The 19,677-nt window shown below is 43.5% G+C and overlaps 1 protein-coding gene across 1 annotated transcript; it reads right to left on the reverse strand.

The window, feature by feature from the left end:
• Positions 1-6,559: 6,559 nt before the first annotated feature.
• Positions 6,560-19,288, reverse strand: mmp14b (matrix metallopeptidase 14b (membrane-inserted)). The gene is given in 11 exon segments (XM_069711373.1): positions 6,560-7,690; positions 7,693-7,983; positions 8,081-8,196; positions 9,144-9,294; positions 9,419-9,557; positions 9,656-9,816; positions 10,119-10,280; positions 10,969-11,276; positions 11,446-11,568; positions 11,659-11,807; positions 18,700-19,288. Coding segments are annotated over 11 exon segments (1,890 nt in total). The 5' UTR covers positions 18,799-19,288; the 3' UTR covers positions 6,560-7,499.
• Between the last annotated feature and the right edge of the window lie 389 nt (positions 19,289-19,677).

The raw sequence follows: 19,677 nt of genomic DNA on the forward strand, positions 1-19,677 counted from the left end.
AAGCCTGAGGCAATGTCAGTGAGGCTGAAGGTCAATTACAGTCTCTTCATTTATTACAGCCAGTTAAACCGTGGTCGGATGTTGGATGGCCAAATAATATACTCCTTGGCCGCTGGTAGGGCTAAAAATATGACTCTTGAAAGTGGAAAGAGGAAAAGGCATGAAAAAGTACAGTACATGTTCAATTATAAAGTGAACATGAAAGGTCTGTTGGTAGCACAAGAGGAAACAGTTACATGACTGTCCCTAGTTGGAAAGAGGTCATCCTCTGAAGGGCAGAAAAAGGCCCAGAAAACCTCATTGGTAAAGGTACGATCTATGTCAATGTTTTTCTTCAGAAAACCAAAACTGTGAGCTGAAAGATGTTAAAACTTCTAAGAAAACTAAAACGGAGCTAAAAATTTTTTTTAAAAAAATACTAAAATGCTTCTCGGAAAAACAAAACAGTTGAGCTGAAAAGTACTAAATACTGAAAGATGCTAAAACGCTTCTCAGGTGGTTTGTTACTCATCCGATGTTGATTTAACACACTGTAGGACGACCCCTCCACTTACAGGGACATGAGAAATTTAAAACAAGTCTATCCATAAAACTGGCCGCACCAGGGAGCTGAACCTCTCCCTCTCATCTTAAACCAGCTTTCCCAGAAGGAATTTTGCAAATGCTACAAGTAGGGGAAAAAAAACAAAACAAAAAAAACCTTCTTGCTATTTTAGAACAACTTTAACCCAAAAAGGAGATCTCGGTTCTTCTCGGGACTATGGAGTTTGGGACAGTTTGGGACCTGCCCAGATTTCCCAGAACCCATCAAACGTAAAGCGGACCAGCTGGACAGCACAGCGTCCGCAGATGGAGCGATGACTCAAAACAATGTTTCTACAGGTGCGTCTTTCACAGAACCAGGCGTGACAGCCGGAGGACCGCAGCGGACCACCTGCGTCTGGGGCAGAGCTCAGGTCAGCGGTGGGAAGCCAGTCAGCTGAGCAGGGCCACTCGTATGCTGGTGAGTGGGCAGTTAAAACAATATGTTTTCGCTCTGTAAGCAGTCCCCCCCCCCAGCTCCTCCTCCTCCCCTCCTCCGTGTAACCACATTGCTCTTTGTGTCCACCACTGTTAGGGACTCAGCAGAGAGGCACACCAAGCTCCACTTTCAAAGGCAGCCTCTGATGTGGCCTTTCTGATCTCTGCACGTCTCACTGACTTTGCTCTTACTCTCCTCTGACTGGGAGCTCCTTCTCGCTTGGCGTGGATCCCGTCTGCTCTCCGTCTCCCTCCCTCTTTGCTGTCTGTTTGACACACGACTTGCTCATATAGATTTCCTTCTCTTCTCTATTGATGGGACGCTGGCCAGTGTCATGACAACATACGTGAGAAGAGGTTGATGAAAGGCAGCGATATCTTGTCAGTCTTACCGCTCCTTGAAGTTCACAAATCCCTTGATATATGCACACACACTCCCCCCCCGCTCCTCCTCCAGTCCTCCCCTCTTTTTGTCCCCCCCCCCCCTCATCTTTTCGATGACATGTATGTGCTTATGGAAACCAGATGTGGCCCGCTGCGATGGAAGAGGCGGTGAGCGAAAGAGGAAGAAAAAACGAGCATGAGGTTGTGTGGTAGTTCATTAACAGGCTGCAAGAGATGTGTGTGTGTGTGTGTGTGTGGGAGGGGGCGGGGGGGTTGTAAAGAGTTTTGGGGTCTCACTGGTTCTCTCTTGTGGTCTCGAGGGTTCAGACAGTGACTGTACACATATTTAGATGTCAGAGCAGAGCAGGGACGGGGTTTCCTCGCGGATGTAGCTGGGTCGGGCCGAGGGTAGCCTCGGATTGGAGAGCCTGAATCAGCATCTCCTGCAATGGAGGTGTTTTCCTGCAGGGCTTGGGAAAGCATGCCATGTGGGGCATGGCTTTGAAAAAACACGAAAAGAAGGGGGCTATAAAGATGTTAAGATGATTGTTCAACTTCCTCCAACCTGTATTTTTTTTTTCACCCACACAATACCTCCCTCTGGCATTTAGAAAGAGCCTTTTCCCACCGCACCACACCCAATTTGAAGTGCAGACATTGTGATAAGTGTAACAAAAGCTTTAAACTGATATTCAGCAGTGGGGGTTGAGGAGGGGGGAGGAGGGGAGGGGGGAGGAGGGGAGGGGGGGGGCAGAGACAGGCAAAACTGCACGGCTAGGAAAACAAAGCTCACAAACCAAACGACTGCTGAAACAGAAAACTGAGATTAAGACACGTGGGGTAGACAAAAAAAAAAAAAAAAATTAAATATTGAGGAAAAGTTATTTTTCCACACATAGCTCCATGTGTAGCTGGATGGAATAATAATAGGCAGATAAAATGGAAAAAAAGCAATAAGTATTAATCCCTCTCTCCCACTGGCGGTGTACACCACAAATAAACTGTGTTGGAGATTGCAGCAGCGGAGGAGCCCTTTCAGAGTCACAGTTATCTAAAGGTCAATATGTCTTCTGTTTTTAAAATATTCGCAAGAACAAACTTGAAAGGTAAATCTCAACTGAGCCTTATTCATTGCTTTTTTGGCGTGTGATGGCAGGAAGAGCGCGGCTTTAGAGAATAACCTTAAGAAAGGCTGCATCCCATTTACTTTATACCAGACAGTTACAGGCTCCTGTTGTTGTACTTTTCCTGTTAAAGTATAGTCAGAATATCGGCTATGAAAACGTTCACTCATGTATAACAACAAAGCTTCTGTAATATTATCTGTAAAGATTATAATATTAATAGATTTGAGGTTGGGTCAAAAATATTTGAGCTTCAGTCTTCCTTCTTCTTTAAAGTATTTAAATGCTTTTCATTATAAATTACAAATGCAATTTGGGGAAAATCATTGATGCCACAAAATGAAAGGGAATGATAAATCCTCTGTCTCTGTTTGAAGCTGTAAAAGCAGGTATATAATCTTGTCTGTGACTTGGCAGGAAGCTTCGTAAAGTCTAAGAAAATAACCATGATGAGATCACCAAGCCAATATTGAAACGATGATTCTCTGAAGATAAACATCTATGTGAATTTGCCACGTGGCAACCCACAGTGATGTCACCCATTGTTTCATGAGCCGGCGTTTCAAAGCCTCCAGTCTGGCGTGGAGCCAGAAGTGATGATGTTTGGACGAGTCAGAGAGGAGAGAAGCTGACGATACTACAGCCGCCCACCGATACTGGAAACCTTTTGAGACTCAATATAAATCTGTCTCCATCATAACTTGTGGAAAATATTTATTGACTTTTTGAATGGGATTATATTGGAGAGGGTTTTTTTTTTAATTTTTTTAATTTTTTTAGGGCCAGCCCCTGGTGGTCGTCAATGGTATTGCACTCTAAGACACTTCAGCATTGGCTTCTCTTTTCGGACCGGTAGATTAAATCCCTTATTGTATCCGGTCTATGGAAGAGACATATCTCTGCAAACCCCAGACAAGGGGATTATGGGTAACCATAGATCAAAGAGGCTCACGGAGGAGACTGTTTATCCAGCCCCCAAATTCCAATATAGCGTTGTATGGAACTGTGAATCAAACAAGTCTGCTGAGAGATTGAGTTCCTGTTGGGAGGCGGGTTTAAGACAGAGAAGAAAAGCGTTAATGTTAAAAGGTACAAAAGCCCCTACGAGCCCCTGTGCACATTCACCTACGTACATCCCAGGGAAGCATAAATCCAGCTTAACTTCAACTCGGGCTCGGACTAGATTAGCGTTGAGGGTTTGAACGACACAAGTGTTTACCGGGCAGTGAGAGCATTTTCAAGAAGACACAATCAGATTGCATTATGGGAAGTGCAGATCGAGTATTTTGTTTTACTTTAAACTATACCTACATATTGGAATATCTCAGATTCTGCTGCATCAATCTGTCAATCGCAACTTCCAAATTTTGTAAAACATGCTGGATTACGAGTCACAAGTCAACAGTCGTGGTTGTTTTTCTTTCCTCAGATGAACATGGACATGCTAATTACATGTATTGGTCTTTCATATTCTGTTAGGAAATGTTTTTGTCACAAAGAAACAAAAGACAACCACGTCACATCCGCTCTTTGGTGGAGGAAGTGAGCACTGCTCCTGCCCTTTACCTTCCTTCGGTATATGTGCTGTGTTGTGTGTGTGTGTGTGTGTGTGTGTGTGTGTGTGTGTGTGTGTGTGTGTGTGTGTGTGTGTGTGTGTGTGTGTGTGTGTGTGTGTGTGTGTGTGTGTGTGTGTGAGAAAGAGGATGGTAATTCCTCTGTTCCTGTTTGTTACATTAGTACATGGTGCAGGATGTGGCAGAGCTTTAACCGATGCAAATGAAAACCATGTGTAGCCTACATAGAAACTCATCAGTTCCCACCTTTCCTCCATCCCACATCCTTGTTACCAGGCAGACAATAACCATTCTCTCCGCATCAGTCTGGCTCATTCAGGGGGGAATTTTCAATTTCAGTATGATGGCAATTATAAGCCATAATAGGCAAAGAGTAGGACTTCCCCTGTTGGGGAAATTCTGTTCATTAGCTTGCAGGATACACACTGGAACAGGCACGGAAAGTGTCCAGCTAAGGGAAACACAGAAACCTAAAAAGGGGCTTGTTAATGATGGGTGTGGAGGAGAATCTGACTGCATTTAAAGGAGATTACCGTTGAGATTAATGGATTTGATGTGATGAAAGGATAGAAGAGTTTGTTTGTAAAAAAAAAAAAAAAAAAAAAAAGAGGAGCGACTGAAGTGGCCTTGGAGTCAAGACTAGGAATGACCTTATCATGTATTTGGGTGAAATGTGAGAGTGAGAGGCTGGAAGACGCCAGGGCATTGTGGTGTGGTCTTCTGTTGAAAAAAGTAAGTGAGTCATTTTGCAGACAGTGAAGAAAAGCTCTCCGGTTACACGCAGAGAAGAGAAAGAGAGGACTGTAGGGAGGAATTATGCTGAAGCAATTCTTTTTCTTCACTCTGCAGAGTCAGCTGGGTAAGACAGAAAACATCAAATTGTGACCCACGGCTAAACGTCTGACTTACGTGCAGACACGAGAAAAAAAATGTACACAAAGAAAGACACACTAAAATCCCTTCGTAAGAAAGATAGATACCACCTGATTATTTCTTTTCAAAGCCTTTATTGCGCTTTTATTCCCCTTGATGCAGCAAAAAAAAGGTCAATTAACCCGCTCCAAACCCTCTCCCATCCCCCATCCCCTCGCTGCTGCGTCCTGCTGTGTGTCTGGCTCACATGATGCAGTTGGAATTCCAGATGTTGCTCATGGAATTCTGCTCCATCTCTGGCCTCCAAATGTGACTTAACCCTCCTCACTCCTCCTTCCTCTTCCTCCTCTTCCTCTTCCTCCTCCTCCTCCTCCTCCTCCTCCCTACAAGCCTCGTGACTTCTTCCTCCAGCCCCAGCTCTTCAAAACACTGCAGCGAAGTGGAGACAAATGGGCGCCCTAAATCTTTTCAGCACAATAGGAAAATACCTCATCATTATAATTGCATAAAGCCCAGTTACTATAATCATAATATATCATAGAGGCTCTGAAACCCACTCACTCGCTTTCTCTTTCAGTCAGTCATCTTTACAGGCAGTCTAATGTCTGTGTGGCAGTTGTTCATTAGTGGGATCATTAAGGAGTGGGGAGACGCCTAAGTTTGCTGTTTAAGCTTTTTATTGGCACCCGGTGGATGTGAGTGCATAATGCACAAGTAAAGGCATTTACAGCCGTGCAAAACATGCACGAGTGTGTTTGTTTTGCTGTACTTGTGAGGACCTGCATTTACCACATTTACCAGCTGAGCCCATGATGAAGAATTCAGCTTCTTCACTGCTCGTCAAACCCCAAATCCAAACGTTTATTCTTGAAGAAAAGATCACTCTTCACCTTGCATGAGTTTCCTTGTCATTCTATGATTGTGGAGGCAACGTGGTCCCTGTAAGTATGGAAAACAAGAACACACACACACCCTCTCCAACTGTATAGCTGAGATATGTTTTCCTGCTGTGCAGCAACGGGTTTATACAATCGTTTTCATCCCTGTTTCTACTTAAGTTTTGGATCCAGTCCGTGTTTTCCGATCCAGTTTCTGGCCTGCCAGTTTCCGAGCCCCAGTAACGCAGAGTGGTGCGGTCGGGGAGCAAGAAACCTGGAGGTCCAGGAAGACCGGGGAAGACCAGATAGAAAAGAGACGTGGGCAACGCGAGCAGGAAAGTCTCCAGGTGAGACCTGGATTATATTGAGTAGTCAGGACTTACTTGAAGTATTACTGTATTAATGGAAGTGGATGTCACTAGTAAAGAGAAAGAACGGCAGACAGAGAGACACATTAGATAAATGATTTACTAAGTGAAAATCAAAGCACAGATAGCCTTTTGAAATTAACTTTATTATTGTAAGAAAAGCTTAGAAATATAAGCGAGTAAGTACACAGACAATCTTATTAAAGGAATCTAGATGATTATCATTGTTATTATCGTCACTAGTATTACTATCATTGTTGTTAAATGACTTATAACCCCTAATGTAGCATCATGATTTGAAAACTGTACAAGTACAAAAGTACAATGACAAAATGGAGTCATTTTCAGATCTTCAATTTATTTTCATTTGAGATGGATTCAAGGTATAAAAAAAAAAAACAATCAAGTTTCAAGAATACATAACCCCTTTCCCCATTCACTGTCCCCACATATATAAAATTAAGGCCACTTTCAACTGTATGTCACTGTCCAGCAGGACTTTTTAATGACAATATACAAAAAAACATTCTTTACAAGGAGGACAACAACAATAGTAGTAATAGTCATAATAATAATGACAACATCATTTATCATAATAATCAACACTAAGGACATTGATATAAAAAAAGGGAAAGACACAGTTCTATTTTTTGCTTTGCTCTGATATCATGCTTCATAAGGATGTAAGCTAATGTTTTGCTTCCCTTTTATGGTCCATACTGGCTCTGACAGTGGCGCTTTACTGGAAGATTCAGAAACACAGTGACTATGTCTTTGTGGTTTCCAAGTGTGTGTGTTTATGTGAGTGTGTGCAAGTTAACAAGGGGGTGAGGGGGTTGGAGGGGATGAATGATCAAACACGCCGTTTGCTTACGCAAATATAAATGCTGGAATAGGCGTTGTGAAGATGCAAGTTTCGAAGTGGAAATTCACAAAGACACAAACACTGACTGACAAAAACTAAAAATAAGACATTGAAAAAGGCTAAAACAAACAGCAATGAGCTGGCGTCAGTAACCACGAGAAGAGAGGAAGAAGGTAGACAAAGAAAGAAAAAAAAAAACTGGAAAGACTGAGTGGTTGGGAGATAGAGTAAAAACAATCTGGCAGTGGTGGGAATATACTAAAATGCAAGTCTGGCACTTCTCCGTCTGCTCTTTCTCCTGTTTTATCTCTTTCTCTCCTGCTCTTTTATCTGTGTTGAACGTTTCCTCCCAATTTTTTCTTCTCTCGCTCCCCGTCTTTCTCCCCCCTCCCTCCCCTCCCTGCGTCCTCCGTCTACACCTTGTCCAGTAGAGATCGTTGGCAGTAGAGGAGTCGGCGTGGGGTACCGTACCGACGGAAGAACACCAGGGCTGCCAACGTTGCAATCACACACACTAAGAGGAACAGTGGCAGGACCACTGCCGCCACTCCACTGCCATGATCTGTCTCAATAATGGTCACATCCACCTCCTCCTCCCTCTCCTCTCCGTCTCCCTCTCCCTCTCTCTCTCCCTCTCCCTCTCCCTGTCCCTCTCTCTCTCTCTGTCTCTGGTTCTGTCCTTATCCTCCCGCTCCTTGTCCTTCTCCCTTTCCCTCTCTCTCTCTTTGTCCCTCTCTTTGTCCTTGTCGTGTCCGCCTCTTCCTCCGTCCGTCTTGGGGTCTTCGTTGGGGCAGCCCATCCAGTCACGCAGGGCAGATTTTGGGTATCCGGGCTCCACACGCATCATCTGGTTGTTGAACTTCCAGTACTTGTTGGCTTTGTAGAAGTAGGTGTACGCTGACGTGCGGAAGACAGAAATGTAAGAAACAAATCTCAACATGTAAAAAGTGATTCATAAGAAGAATCTTGGTGATCAAATACACACCGCCCTTACCTTGATCTTTGCTCATGAATGCTGACTTGATGTTGTCAGGAACACCCTGCCACACAGTAATAGCTTTTGGATAGCCATCGTCAACTGTTCGTGATTCTTCATTGAAACGATAATACCTAAAAAAAAAATGATAGGAGAAAGGTAAATAAAAGAACAACTGTGGTGAGTTAATGGTTAAATAAGAGCCCTGAAAATGTTTTTTCCTCCAGACTTGTACTTCAGGCTCGTGACCTGCCTTGAACTTATCTTGGTCAAGAGTTGAATGAGACTCGCCCTAAATCACTCAGGACTTGTTTTGAATGACTTGATACATGACTTGAGACTTTAACTGTACATGTTCTAAAAGACTTGACACCTGACTTGGACTTTTGTCATACTGTATAAATCTGAAACTTTACATAGACTAAATACTTGAACTGATTGGATTTGTCTCGATTGACTTGAGACTAGACTTGGGCTTGTCCTAAAGGATTCAAATCTTGACTTGAGACTTGTTTTGGCACTCCTGAGGCTTGTTTTAGCGTTTGTTCTGACAGACTCAACTTAGACTTATTAGAAATGACTTGAAACTTGACATTTCTTTGGCCTAAATAATTTTGGACTTGACTTGAACAAGTGACCTGATCTACAAGGCTTCAGGGTAGACCTAAGACTTGTGACAGACTTCCGACCTGGCTTAAACCTGTCCTACAAGACTAAGTACTTAATGTGTGGCTCACCTTGACATTGTCTTAAATGACTTGACAAATGACATGAACTTGGCCCTAAAAGACTTGATTTGAGACTTGACTGCCAGGACTTGAAATTTGACTTCTTCTGACAGAATTTAGACTTGACTTGGAGCTTAGCAATAGCTAAAGTTCCTTACTGTTTTATTTTCAGGTTTAAATGAGAAGCTGTTTTGAAATTGTAATTTGGAACCTTAACGGTCAACATTCAAACATCTTTTGGTGAAAATGATGTAGAAGTATTTCCCCTGGAATTCCTATCTTATAAACTTCAGCACAGTTTTGCTGTTGTATACAATACAAACAGAAGAACACACACAAGGATGACCACTAACTTATTGGCTCTGAAGTAATATGTCTGGCCGGTGGGGGTGTAGTAGAGAGCAGCGTCTATCCGATCTCTGGGAAGCCCAGTGCCCATTTCCTTAAGACTCTTGGGGTAACCGGAGTCCAGGATAGATTCACTGAACACCCAATACTTGTCCCCTATAGAGAGATAGAGACAGAAACAGACATGCTATAGGAGAGATGTAAAATGTTGCTTTTTTTTTTATTACTAAAAGCAAAATTATGGAAGTTTTTTTTTCAAATATATTAAAGCCAGGCTTGCCTTTAAAGAAAGCAAATTTCCCGTCTTCCCTTTCAAAAGCAGCATTAATATGAGTGGGCATCCCCCTCCAGAAGTGACCAATCGGCATGGGGTATCCATCCAGCACGTGGTTGTTGCGTACTCGCCAGAACCACTTATCCTGAAAAGGGAGAAAACAAAATAATATTTACTCACAGCCTACCAGACAAACGCTGCCGAACAGAAGTCCAAACTCCAAACGTTCTCCAGTGGGTTTACCTTGAACACGAACATTTCTCCTCGGAGGATGCCGATGGTGTCAAAGTGTCCATCACAGATGTTGGGGCCAAAGTGAGGCTTGTCTGGAGAATATGTGGGTTGGGGGCTGTGGGGAGGCGTACGCTGTGTTACAAAAGGAGGCTGAGGACCTGATCCAGACCCTGTGTGAACAAAAACATTTCATTAGAAGACCAAAACGTTTTAGCATACACACCCTGGCTCTGTTGGTTTAAATAAAACTCTACCAAGGACCACACAGAAGTCAATTAAACAAATAAAGCAAGTGCTTGGAGCAAAAATCAATTTCATCCATCAAGCTGTTGTTGAACGATGCAACAATTGACAGTATTAGATAGTTGCTGGTGTGTCACTAATTCTATTTATGCTCCAAACGCTCAATAGTGACAAATACAACCAGGAAATAGGATGTTTACTCGTGATCTGGACAATGACTCAGACTTACCATAAAGCTGCTGTATGCCTCTACGGTCGTCGTCAGGGAGTTGGAAGTTGTCTGTGTCCATCCACTGGTAGAAGGGAGCCATGATGGCTGAGGGGTCACTGGAGTGCTCCAGACCCATAGCGTGACCCAGTTCATGCACCGCGACGAGGAAAATATCATTACCTGAAAGAGCGTCAACACCAAAACACCAATTAATCACTTTTACAAATTTTGTATTTAAAATAAAGAGTTTAGTGAGGGAACGGTCCTGTTTCCTCCCAGCTATCCCAGCTCCCTTTGGTTGAAGGCAGGGTTCTCCCTGGACAAGTTGCCAGTCCATCACAGGGCCAACACACAGAGACCGACCAAACAAAGACCATTCACACCTAAGGGCAATTTGAAGAACCACCAATTAACCTGAGATGTATGTTTTTGGACGGTGAGAGGAAACCAGAGTATCTGAAGAGAACCTACGCAGGCACATGGAGAACATGCAGACTCTGCACAGAAAGGCCCAGAATCAAACCCAGAACCTTTTCGCTGTGAGGCAGCAATGCTAACCACTGCACCACTGTGCTGATCAAAACTAAAATCGTCCGCAGGTCATGTGAAGATGTGTTTGACTCATGTCTTCGAGCTGACGCTACATAATTTTGTGTCTGCTGCACTAAAAATAAACACACACTGTCTCACGCAACACTGACACAAGACCGGGCCTGTTGCTGCCCTGGTTTTGCTTGCAACAGCAAAATAAAAGAGTCCTGACTCCCAACATGCAAAGTAACTCCCAACATTTAAGCTTTTCTTGTGTCATCAGGTTTCAGAGAATAAAACCCTCATTTATCAAAACATCAACAACATAGAGCCTCACCTAGCAGATCCCGGTTTCCAATCGTCCACGGCTCTGCTGCATCAAAGTGGGTGTCTCCACCGATGCCATTACCAGGAAAGTAGGCATGTGCCAGGAAGCCCCCCTCCCCGTCGAACGGGCTGCTGTCGCCGTGGAAACCTTCTGCGAAGAAGAGCATGATGTCTGCAAACTCTTCCACCTTATCTCGTATGTAGCTGTAGGGGATTTCCCGGAAACGAAGCGGCGTGACGCTCTCCCACACCTTGAAGGCCTTCCTGATGGCCTCATGGGTCTCATACTCGCCCACCTTCGGGGTGTAGTTCTGTATACTGGGCAGTGTGTAAGTGTGTGTGGGTGTATGAGGGGGAAGAGGTGAAAAGGTAAGTCACAGAGTTAATTCCTGTTTATAGAAACATCATGTTAGATTGCTTAGTATTAATCCCAGTCCCGTTCCATCATTCCACTGCATCACATTCACTTGGAGGTTTTCTGACTTACGAGAAAGTGATTTCTGTCTTTTGCCACTTGAGGCCCTGCATGGCGAACCGCTTCCTCCTCAGGTTGCTCTTCAGCTCAGCACCAAACTTATCTGGCACTCCACAGCGCGGTCGCCTCATGGCCCTGCCGGACAGAAGACACACTCCGCTCATGACAAGGTAACAAACCGCAGCTGTTTGATCCATATAAAATACATGGTTTCATGGTACTCACTCGACGGTGTTGTCGTCGAAGGTGCCAGAGACAGTGAGCCCGTAGAACCTCTGCATGGCGGCGATGGCTGAGGAGACGGAGTGAGGGGAGCGGAGGGCGTGGGTCCTCAGGTCCCCCGGGGGCAGGTAACCGTACTGTTGCAGCCATGACTGCGGAGCAAAGCAAAACAAAAACCAGACTAATGAGACATATTGCAAAAAAGACACCAAGGACGCTCCAGTATTATTACAGAGAAAAAAAAATGGACACAAAAACACTTCACATGTCAAATAATTTATGTTGCTGAACGCAGCCAAAGGAACTGTTCAGTATGATGTTGATTATCATTTACAAGGACTACAAGTTCAGTGTTTTTATGTGACTGCAGCGAAAACACATTCCACACCGAGGGGGGAAATAATCCCTCTAAATACCTTACGTCTGTGTTTTGGTATCTTGAAGGAAGGAGGAGAAACATCAGTTTTAAGCACCTGGCATGTCTCCATTTAATGACTAAACACAAATGCTATTCAACCATCAACCCTGGATGCTCCAGTGACTGTGTACTGACGTTGATTGAAGTCAAGTCTAAAATAAAAAAGATTCAGACAAAGACAGCTCGGGTTTCAACAAAAACCCAGTGAGGTAGAAACTGAATAAGGAAGTTGACCTTGAGGAGTTAAAGATTAATCTCGACATTGAAGTGATTCTGTAGCTACTTGTGTGTGCAGCCTGTAACAGTCACTGAGTTTGTCCGGTGCTTTTGGTGCATGATGGTCACTGAGTTCTTCAGTGCTCCAGTGCTCGGCCTCCGCAAGGCTTGACCTTACTTTCCCCTGGAAACCCATTTCACCGCGGTGCTGGTTTGACATCTGGACCGGCGCCAGCGGCTTCGCTCCGCACCTCTCCCACACAACTTCTCCTCAACTCCTTTCCTCTCTAACTAGAGCCCAAAAAAATAACACTGAGGCTATTGTGAGTGCAGCGAAAACCGAGACTTCTTTGATATTCTGCTGTACACAGTCATTCTGTGAGCTTGTCGTGCACGTTCAGGACGTGTTTTACGGTTTGGATATACAGTGAGTTTGACTGATAAAGGTTACCTGTCAGGCGGGGGGATTTGTCCTTGCATAATATAGCTTGATTTGACACTTTATCTTTTATTTGTTTTGGACGGTTTGGTTTGGAAAACATAGGCGTAGTAGGTGTGTGTGCAGAGAAGGGGATCGAGAGAGAGAAGAGAAAAAGATACAGAGTGTCCCAGGGTGCGACCAAGGCTTTGGGCAACCTCAGCCGATGTCTCCAGTCGAGCTGCAGCGTCAGTCAGTAATTTAAAAGGGAATTTCTTCCCAGTTGCATCCAAACCTCAAAGTCAAACTCTTCCCCCCACGGCCATGTCTCTGTCTTCGCCTCCTCACTCCTCCCTCGTCCCTCTCTTATGGAAAATCCAGAGACTTGAGGGTAAATACTCTTGAACAACCACACCCTGAGTCGCTCAATAACTGCTGGACAGCCTATCTGCTGCTAATAGTTGTCAAATACAATGAAGGCAAAACAATTTGTACTGAACATGTACAACAAGTGAATGTGCTGACATTGATTTTCTAATTTAAGTCTGTAGGTTTTTATTATAGACGTATCAAAGTCCCTGATGCCGATCCAGCCTTGCTGAGTTTGAGTTGAATGGCAGCTTTGGAGGCACCTGAAGGTCTAATCTCTCCCTTTCTGTCTGTCCTAGGGAGACATGGAGGTCTCAGTGTTTAGACTTCACCCCTGAATGAGCCCTTTCTGGTTCTGACTCACCCATGCAGCTCCAGTGGACACATAAAGACTCACTGTTTACCACTGTTACAGTACAGAGCCACAGGAGCAGGAAAAAGAAGAGCACAAGGAGGGAAAGATGAAGGTCAGTTGGATCTACAGGTTGTAATTAAGACTCCTGCAGTTTGTTCTTGTAAATGAATGTAGTTTTTCACACACCACAACTGGATGAGTCACTGCAAATATAAGAAAAGGAGCCTGATTTGACTGAGCTTGAAACCTAATTCTTCTCGGTCACACTTTAACGGTTTTCTTTTCTACAAATTCAAAATGTTACCCACAGCTCGGTCAAAAGACGGCTGTTGAATGACACTGAACACTTGTTTCAACTTTAAGGCTCTCACGCCTCATTCGTGGCTCCCTCAGATAACTTTACAAAGTCTTATTCACCGTCTCACCCGACTATTTTTGACCACACTAATGAGCTGAGCAACTAAAGCAGGAACAGGAAGAGGAAGTGGTCGCTGTTTTCAATGGCATGGGAGAAGACAGTCCAAGCTCGTGCAGTCTTTTGAAGTATAGAGCAGTGATTTATCCATGACTTTAATATTGCTGTTTTCACAATTTGTCCATTACATAGACCAGTGATTCCCAAAATGTGGCACACAAACCCCTGGTTGTACATAAAGCTCCACCTAGTGCCACACAAGAGCCTTGCTGAAAGGCGTAACAATTGTACTCCAACTGGCCCAAGTCCAAAAAACACAATACATAATACAATGATGTAAATATTAGTTTAAATATTTCAGAATTAAAATTGGCACGTGTTTAGCCACGTAGGATGACGCCATGTCCGACATGCTAGCAGAACGCTGACCTTAGCTTGAGGCAGGCAGATTCTGAGTCCTCCATCTTTGAGTGTAATTTTGAAATGGCTGCACTGGTTGGGAAACAAGGGACAATGTTGGGCCTGACGGGTGAGCAGTTTCTTCGCACCTCTCCCTGCTGATTTTGAGGGATGTTGGTGAGTGTTTTGATGAATAAACGTAGTCTTTGGTTTTAAAACAGTAGCTTTGTGTTGGTATAAATGTTGGTACCTTCACTGTGAAAGTGGTACATGTGAATTTGGTTTGCTACATGAAAAGTTTGGTAACCTGTGACTTTAGACTATCGGTTCAACTTTTCTAACCAGTGATAATGCAAAACACTGAGGTGTTAAAATAACTCAGTATCAGAATGCACTTTTTCATTCAAATCTTTAATTCTTTTCAAATTGGTGGAGCTACTCCACAATGTTTCCAAATATCCTCCAGCAAATGCAGAAATATCCCATTTGGTACAAGTATCCCTGGCCGGTAATGACTGGTGAAGAATACTTCAACACATTTTAGTGTAAAAGTCCCTCGTGATCCTTTGATATTTAACAATGCACCAACAGAGCAAAGATACTTTTATGAAACCCAATCCGGGACTTTGAGGTAAAGCTGGCTCACATGCAGTGATGTGAGTTTATTGCTTTCTGGACAATCTACCAGGATCAAACAATGGTTGCTATGGACGTCACCAGGCAGAGCGCTCGTTTTGCATAGGATGAGAAGAGAAGAAGAAGGGATAGCGAGTCAGTTGTTCCGTTTGGTGAACGCCAATGGAAAGAAACTCTGGTCAACAGCAATGTTCAACTGAGTCCAACTGAGGCATGCTGGATATACAGCACACACACACACACACACACACACACACACACACGCATGCACGCACACACACACACACACACACACACACACACACACACACACACACACACACACACACACACACACACACACACACACACACACACACACAGCTCCTCATTACAGATCCACTCACTCTGCTGCAGCATTATGTCAGATGTCATAAACATGTGAAATTATAACTCCCACTTCACTTGCGACAGCTCGTTATGGGCTGTCGGGGTGTGATTGTGTGTCAGGGAGTTTGTGTGGGTCGGTATATTCACTGCAACAAACTTTTTTAAATCTATCTCGCCGTGTGACCCTTTGCCCGACACTTCCGCTATCGCTTCAGGACGGCATTTAAGACCCCTCTGCCCAGGATCTGCTCCGCACACATGTTGAAACCTCTGTCAGTGTGTGTAATCCCCCAGCCAGCTGCTGTCTATTAAAACAACCCGTCTTCAGCCAACACTCATAAGACGAGGTGACACAAGAGTGGAAAAACTCCCATCTGCGCCAGTGTCATCGGAGCAGTAAGTCAATCCTCACCAACAAGGAAAAAAACCAGCTTTTCTCGAATTCGACTCATTGCTTGCTTCCTTTACGGACAGGAAATGAGGTAATGACTTTGAGTATTCCCTTATTTCCTGTAACACCTTCTTTCTTTGCTCAAGGAAGCTGCCCTCCGGCCACCCACTGATGATTGTAAAAAATAGTTTGGTCTTCCTTCCTTCCTTTCACCCTTCTTTTCTTCCTTTCGCACTTCCTTTCTCTAAATGTCAAATAAGACCGGTCAAAGATGAGACTAGTGTAAAGATACCACTTTAACCAATCTGGAACAGCATAAATCATCGCTTATTCTCTTTAGCAACAGAGGGACTTACAGTATATTCATCCAGCATATATGCATGACAACTGTGATTTACATCCTGTCCTATTCAATAGGATAATTGCTTCATTTTCCTGCTTTTTCCCAGATTGCATCACTCCCATCACCACAATGCCCCTCTTTCTCTACTGCAACAGCCTCCTCACTGTCCTGCCTGCGTCGTTTTCATCATCTCATTTTAAGGACCATTTATCTTCCTTTGTAGTGAATGACCTCAGCTTACAGCCATGTCTGCATACTTGGACATAGAAAGAGGTCTGTACCCATATGGATGAAGATGTGTGCGTGTGTGTGTGTGTGTGTGTGTGTGTGTGTGTGTGTGTGTGTGTGTGTGTGTGTGTGTGTGTGTGTGTGTGTGTGTGTGTGTGTGTGCGCGTTATAGGCACGTGGTTGCTGACACACCAGGGTGTTTTAGGTGTGAAGCTGCCCACTTCCTGTCTCTGCCACAGACCACAGGAAGTGACTTGTGCGTACACACCACCTCCAGCTGTTTATCTCACCGGAACCAACCGGACTGACCAACATCCATCCGCCCACCTGATCAGGCTTGTTGGTGAATAAAACGCAAAACTACTCAATAACCAATCCTGTGCACTGATATGTGGGTTTTTTTCTAGTCAACATATGGGATCATAAATGTCAAAGAAATTTCTGCAAAAATCTTGATAATCTGTCAGTCATGTCAAAGCTCACCGACTCTCATCTTATGTAATCGTTATGGACATTGCTGACTTACAATTCTTGTTAATGGTGATGATGTAAAAAGTTTGTAAATGGATCAAACTACATGCGAAAAACAAAGAAATAGGTCAGGCTTTGTTCTTGTCTGCCCAACAGATGTAGCAGAATCAGATTCAGTATCATCTGATTCATGTCCTTCCATAGAAAATGTGCAGCATTACTTAATAAGGTTCATTTGTCTGATCATTCGTTGAATGCTGGCAAAAGGGAGTCAGAGCACAATAATTATTTTTATGATAATTTAAATTGTTATTTAGTTGATCAAATGCTCACTTTTAAGTTGGACTTTGCCACCATTATGGGTCTCACAAGGACATAAAAATGTTGTTACTATGGAAAACTCTGCACCATTGCTTAAGTGTATTGATTGTTAAAATGGACAGTAATCGATTGAGCAAATTCCTTATAATTTGCCTCCCTGTAAACTGCTGGTTGAGCCACTAGTTTATCTTTAAAAGTACTAGTGATGTAAACAAACCTTTAAACATCAGAAAACTCAAATAACTTCAATTTTATTGTTGTGTAGTCTCAGTTTGTGTAATACAATTCGAAAGTGTTCTTAATTATGGTGGCAGGTGACCCTGTTTACATTGTAAGGCTTGTGTTTTAAAGTTTCCAGCCCAATGTAGGTCAATGGAGTAACTCAACTCCATTTTTTTCCACTGGCACAGCTGGAGTTATGATTCCATCGGCCATAGGCGGGATGCAGCGATCAGAGAGACGTTTGGCGCCACTATGATCCACCAAAACTCACAATTCTTTCATCTGAGATTGGCTTCCATCACACAAACCCTGGCACCCACACAAACAGACACACACCGCATTTTCTAATGAACCTGAAGGAAGCAGGTGTGTAGGAGTATCATGACAGAGTAACTTCCTGCAGCATTGACACGGACATCCTAACACTGCTCTGCCTTGGGGATTGGAGGGCGGCTGATACTGCAGACAGAACAGAATCTAACAGAACAAATGTGATCCGAACAGTACAGAAAAGAACAGCGCAGAGGAGACAGAACAGTTCAGAGAATAAAAAAAGATCGCAGCTGAATCTGTACGGATTTGTAACTGTACTTTTGTAGGAAGAAGTCTTTAGAGCTCCATCTGTGGTGTTTTTCCACAGCTGAGCGAGGCGGAGATGCTGCACCACCTCTTAGATTGTAAAAACCCACCTCCCCCTATTGCTCAGACATAACTCAGGACAGATGTCAACAATTACATCTCCTCATCCCCTCTGAATATAACTGCACCCACAACTCTCAATCCCTCTGTCCATCCCCACAAAAATTGCCTCTGTCTCTGCCCCGACCACAATACAAGCAAATGCATTTCTCCTCGCTCCCCTGCTTTTGCCCTCTCAGCGTTTCTCAGTGTTTTCATGAGCGCTATCATCATTACGGGCTGCTTCCTCGAACCCAGGGTCAAAGCCCTTCCCATATCCCCTTGCCAACTAGTCAACTGCAGAAATTGTTATCCAGCAGGATGCAGGATTTTCAACAAAGCTCTTATGGCAGCTATAAAACTAGTGTATAATTATGAGCCGTTCTATAAAATAAAAGTATTTTGCTGTCAAATTAAGAACAAAAAAAACCGATAAATGCTTTTAAATGATAAATGCAGCATTTATCTAACGTACTCATATTTCCAACCTCTCTAGATCGCCTGAACTCTAAATGTATTTTCCAGCTTTCTTACATGATCAATTGTTTTACTTTATTCCTCAAGTAAATGATTTATTCATCTGTTTGTAATTATTTATTCTTCATATATTTATGTTATGATATTGGTCAAGTCTGGATGTATTTATCCAGGTTTTTTTCCCCTATGTTCAGGATTGTTTGTCCTCTACTCCAGATTTATTTATCTATCTTTATTCTTCTTGTGTGGATATATAAATCCATCTTTTTTTTTTTTTTTTACTGTATGTTTTCTCCACCTCTGGCTCTCATTGCTCACCTCTGGATTGACTGGTCGCTCCGTCGCTCCCTGCGCACTCAGCTCCCACAACACGGCCAGCAGCAGCAGTCGGACAAGGAGTTTCAGCTCCGGTGCCATAGCTTTACTCTCAAAAAAAAAAAAAAAGCAACAAAAACGACCTGCTGTCCCTCTAACAGTTCGCACAATATTCTCTTAGCTCTTTGTCAAAACATTATCTGTGAAAAGAAAAGTATCCCGTGCAAGCGAAGTGACTTTCGTGCAAAAAAAAAATTCTAAATGTGCGTCGCTGCAACTTTTTACTTGAGTTACTTAAACCATGAGAGGTATTTGTCCAATCTGTGCATTCTTCTTGCGTTTTGGGGAATTGCAACCAAATTAATGGGACGTTAGTGGAAGCAGGAAGTCCGAGAGGGGGGCTCTGGAGCTGCAAGCTGTGTATTTTCTGTCCAAATTCGGCTTGCGCTTTGCTCCAGATGTTGCAGCCGACTTTGTTTTCATGAAACAGTCTTTAACTCCTCCTGTCTTCTTCCCTGTCCTCCAGTCGGCTTAGATTGATCCCCTCTCCTCTTCCCCTCTCTCCGCTCTGCAGACGTGGTAGTTTGATACTCCCCGGAGACATTTAGCTGGAGAGCAGAGGGTTGTAAACCATCCCCCCTCCCACAGTCAGCCCGCCCTTCTGCCATGGAGGGCTGGAACCAACTTGGTGACCCATTATACTTGGCACGGTTGGCTCTTCCTTAGGCAGTGATTAAATGCTTTAATGCTGCCCAAAATGCATGATACTGCTATTATTTACAGAACCACGACCACAAACATTGTGTCGGAAAACAAATATGTCAACAAATTACGCAGATGACTAATAATTGAAGTTTCTATAAAATATTTTAAAGATATGTTCATTTTTGGGTGTTTAATCAGTACAGACATTTGCTCCAATGAACACAATTATACATAAAATGTAATCACTTTTCATTACGTCATTAAGTCAAAAACAGC

The sequence above is a fragment of the Brachyistius frenatus genome, unplaced genomic scaffold (genome assembly GCF_029030835.1).
Source record: "Brachyistius frenatus isolate BFR_SWC_R1_liver_20210118 unplaced genomic scaffold, ASM2903083v1 Contig_99, whole genome shotgun sequence".
NCBI classification, from domain to species: Eukaryota; Metazoa; Chordata; class Actinopteri; family Embiotocidae; genus Brachyistius; species Brachyistius frenatus.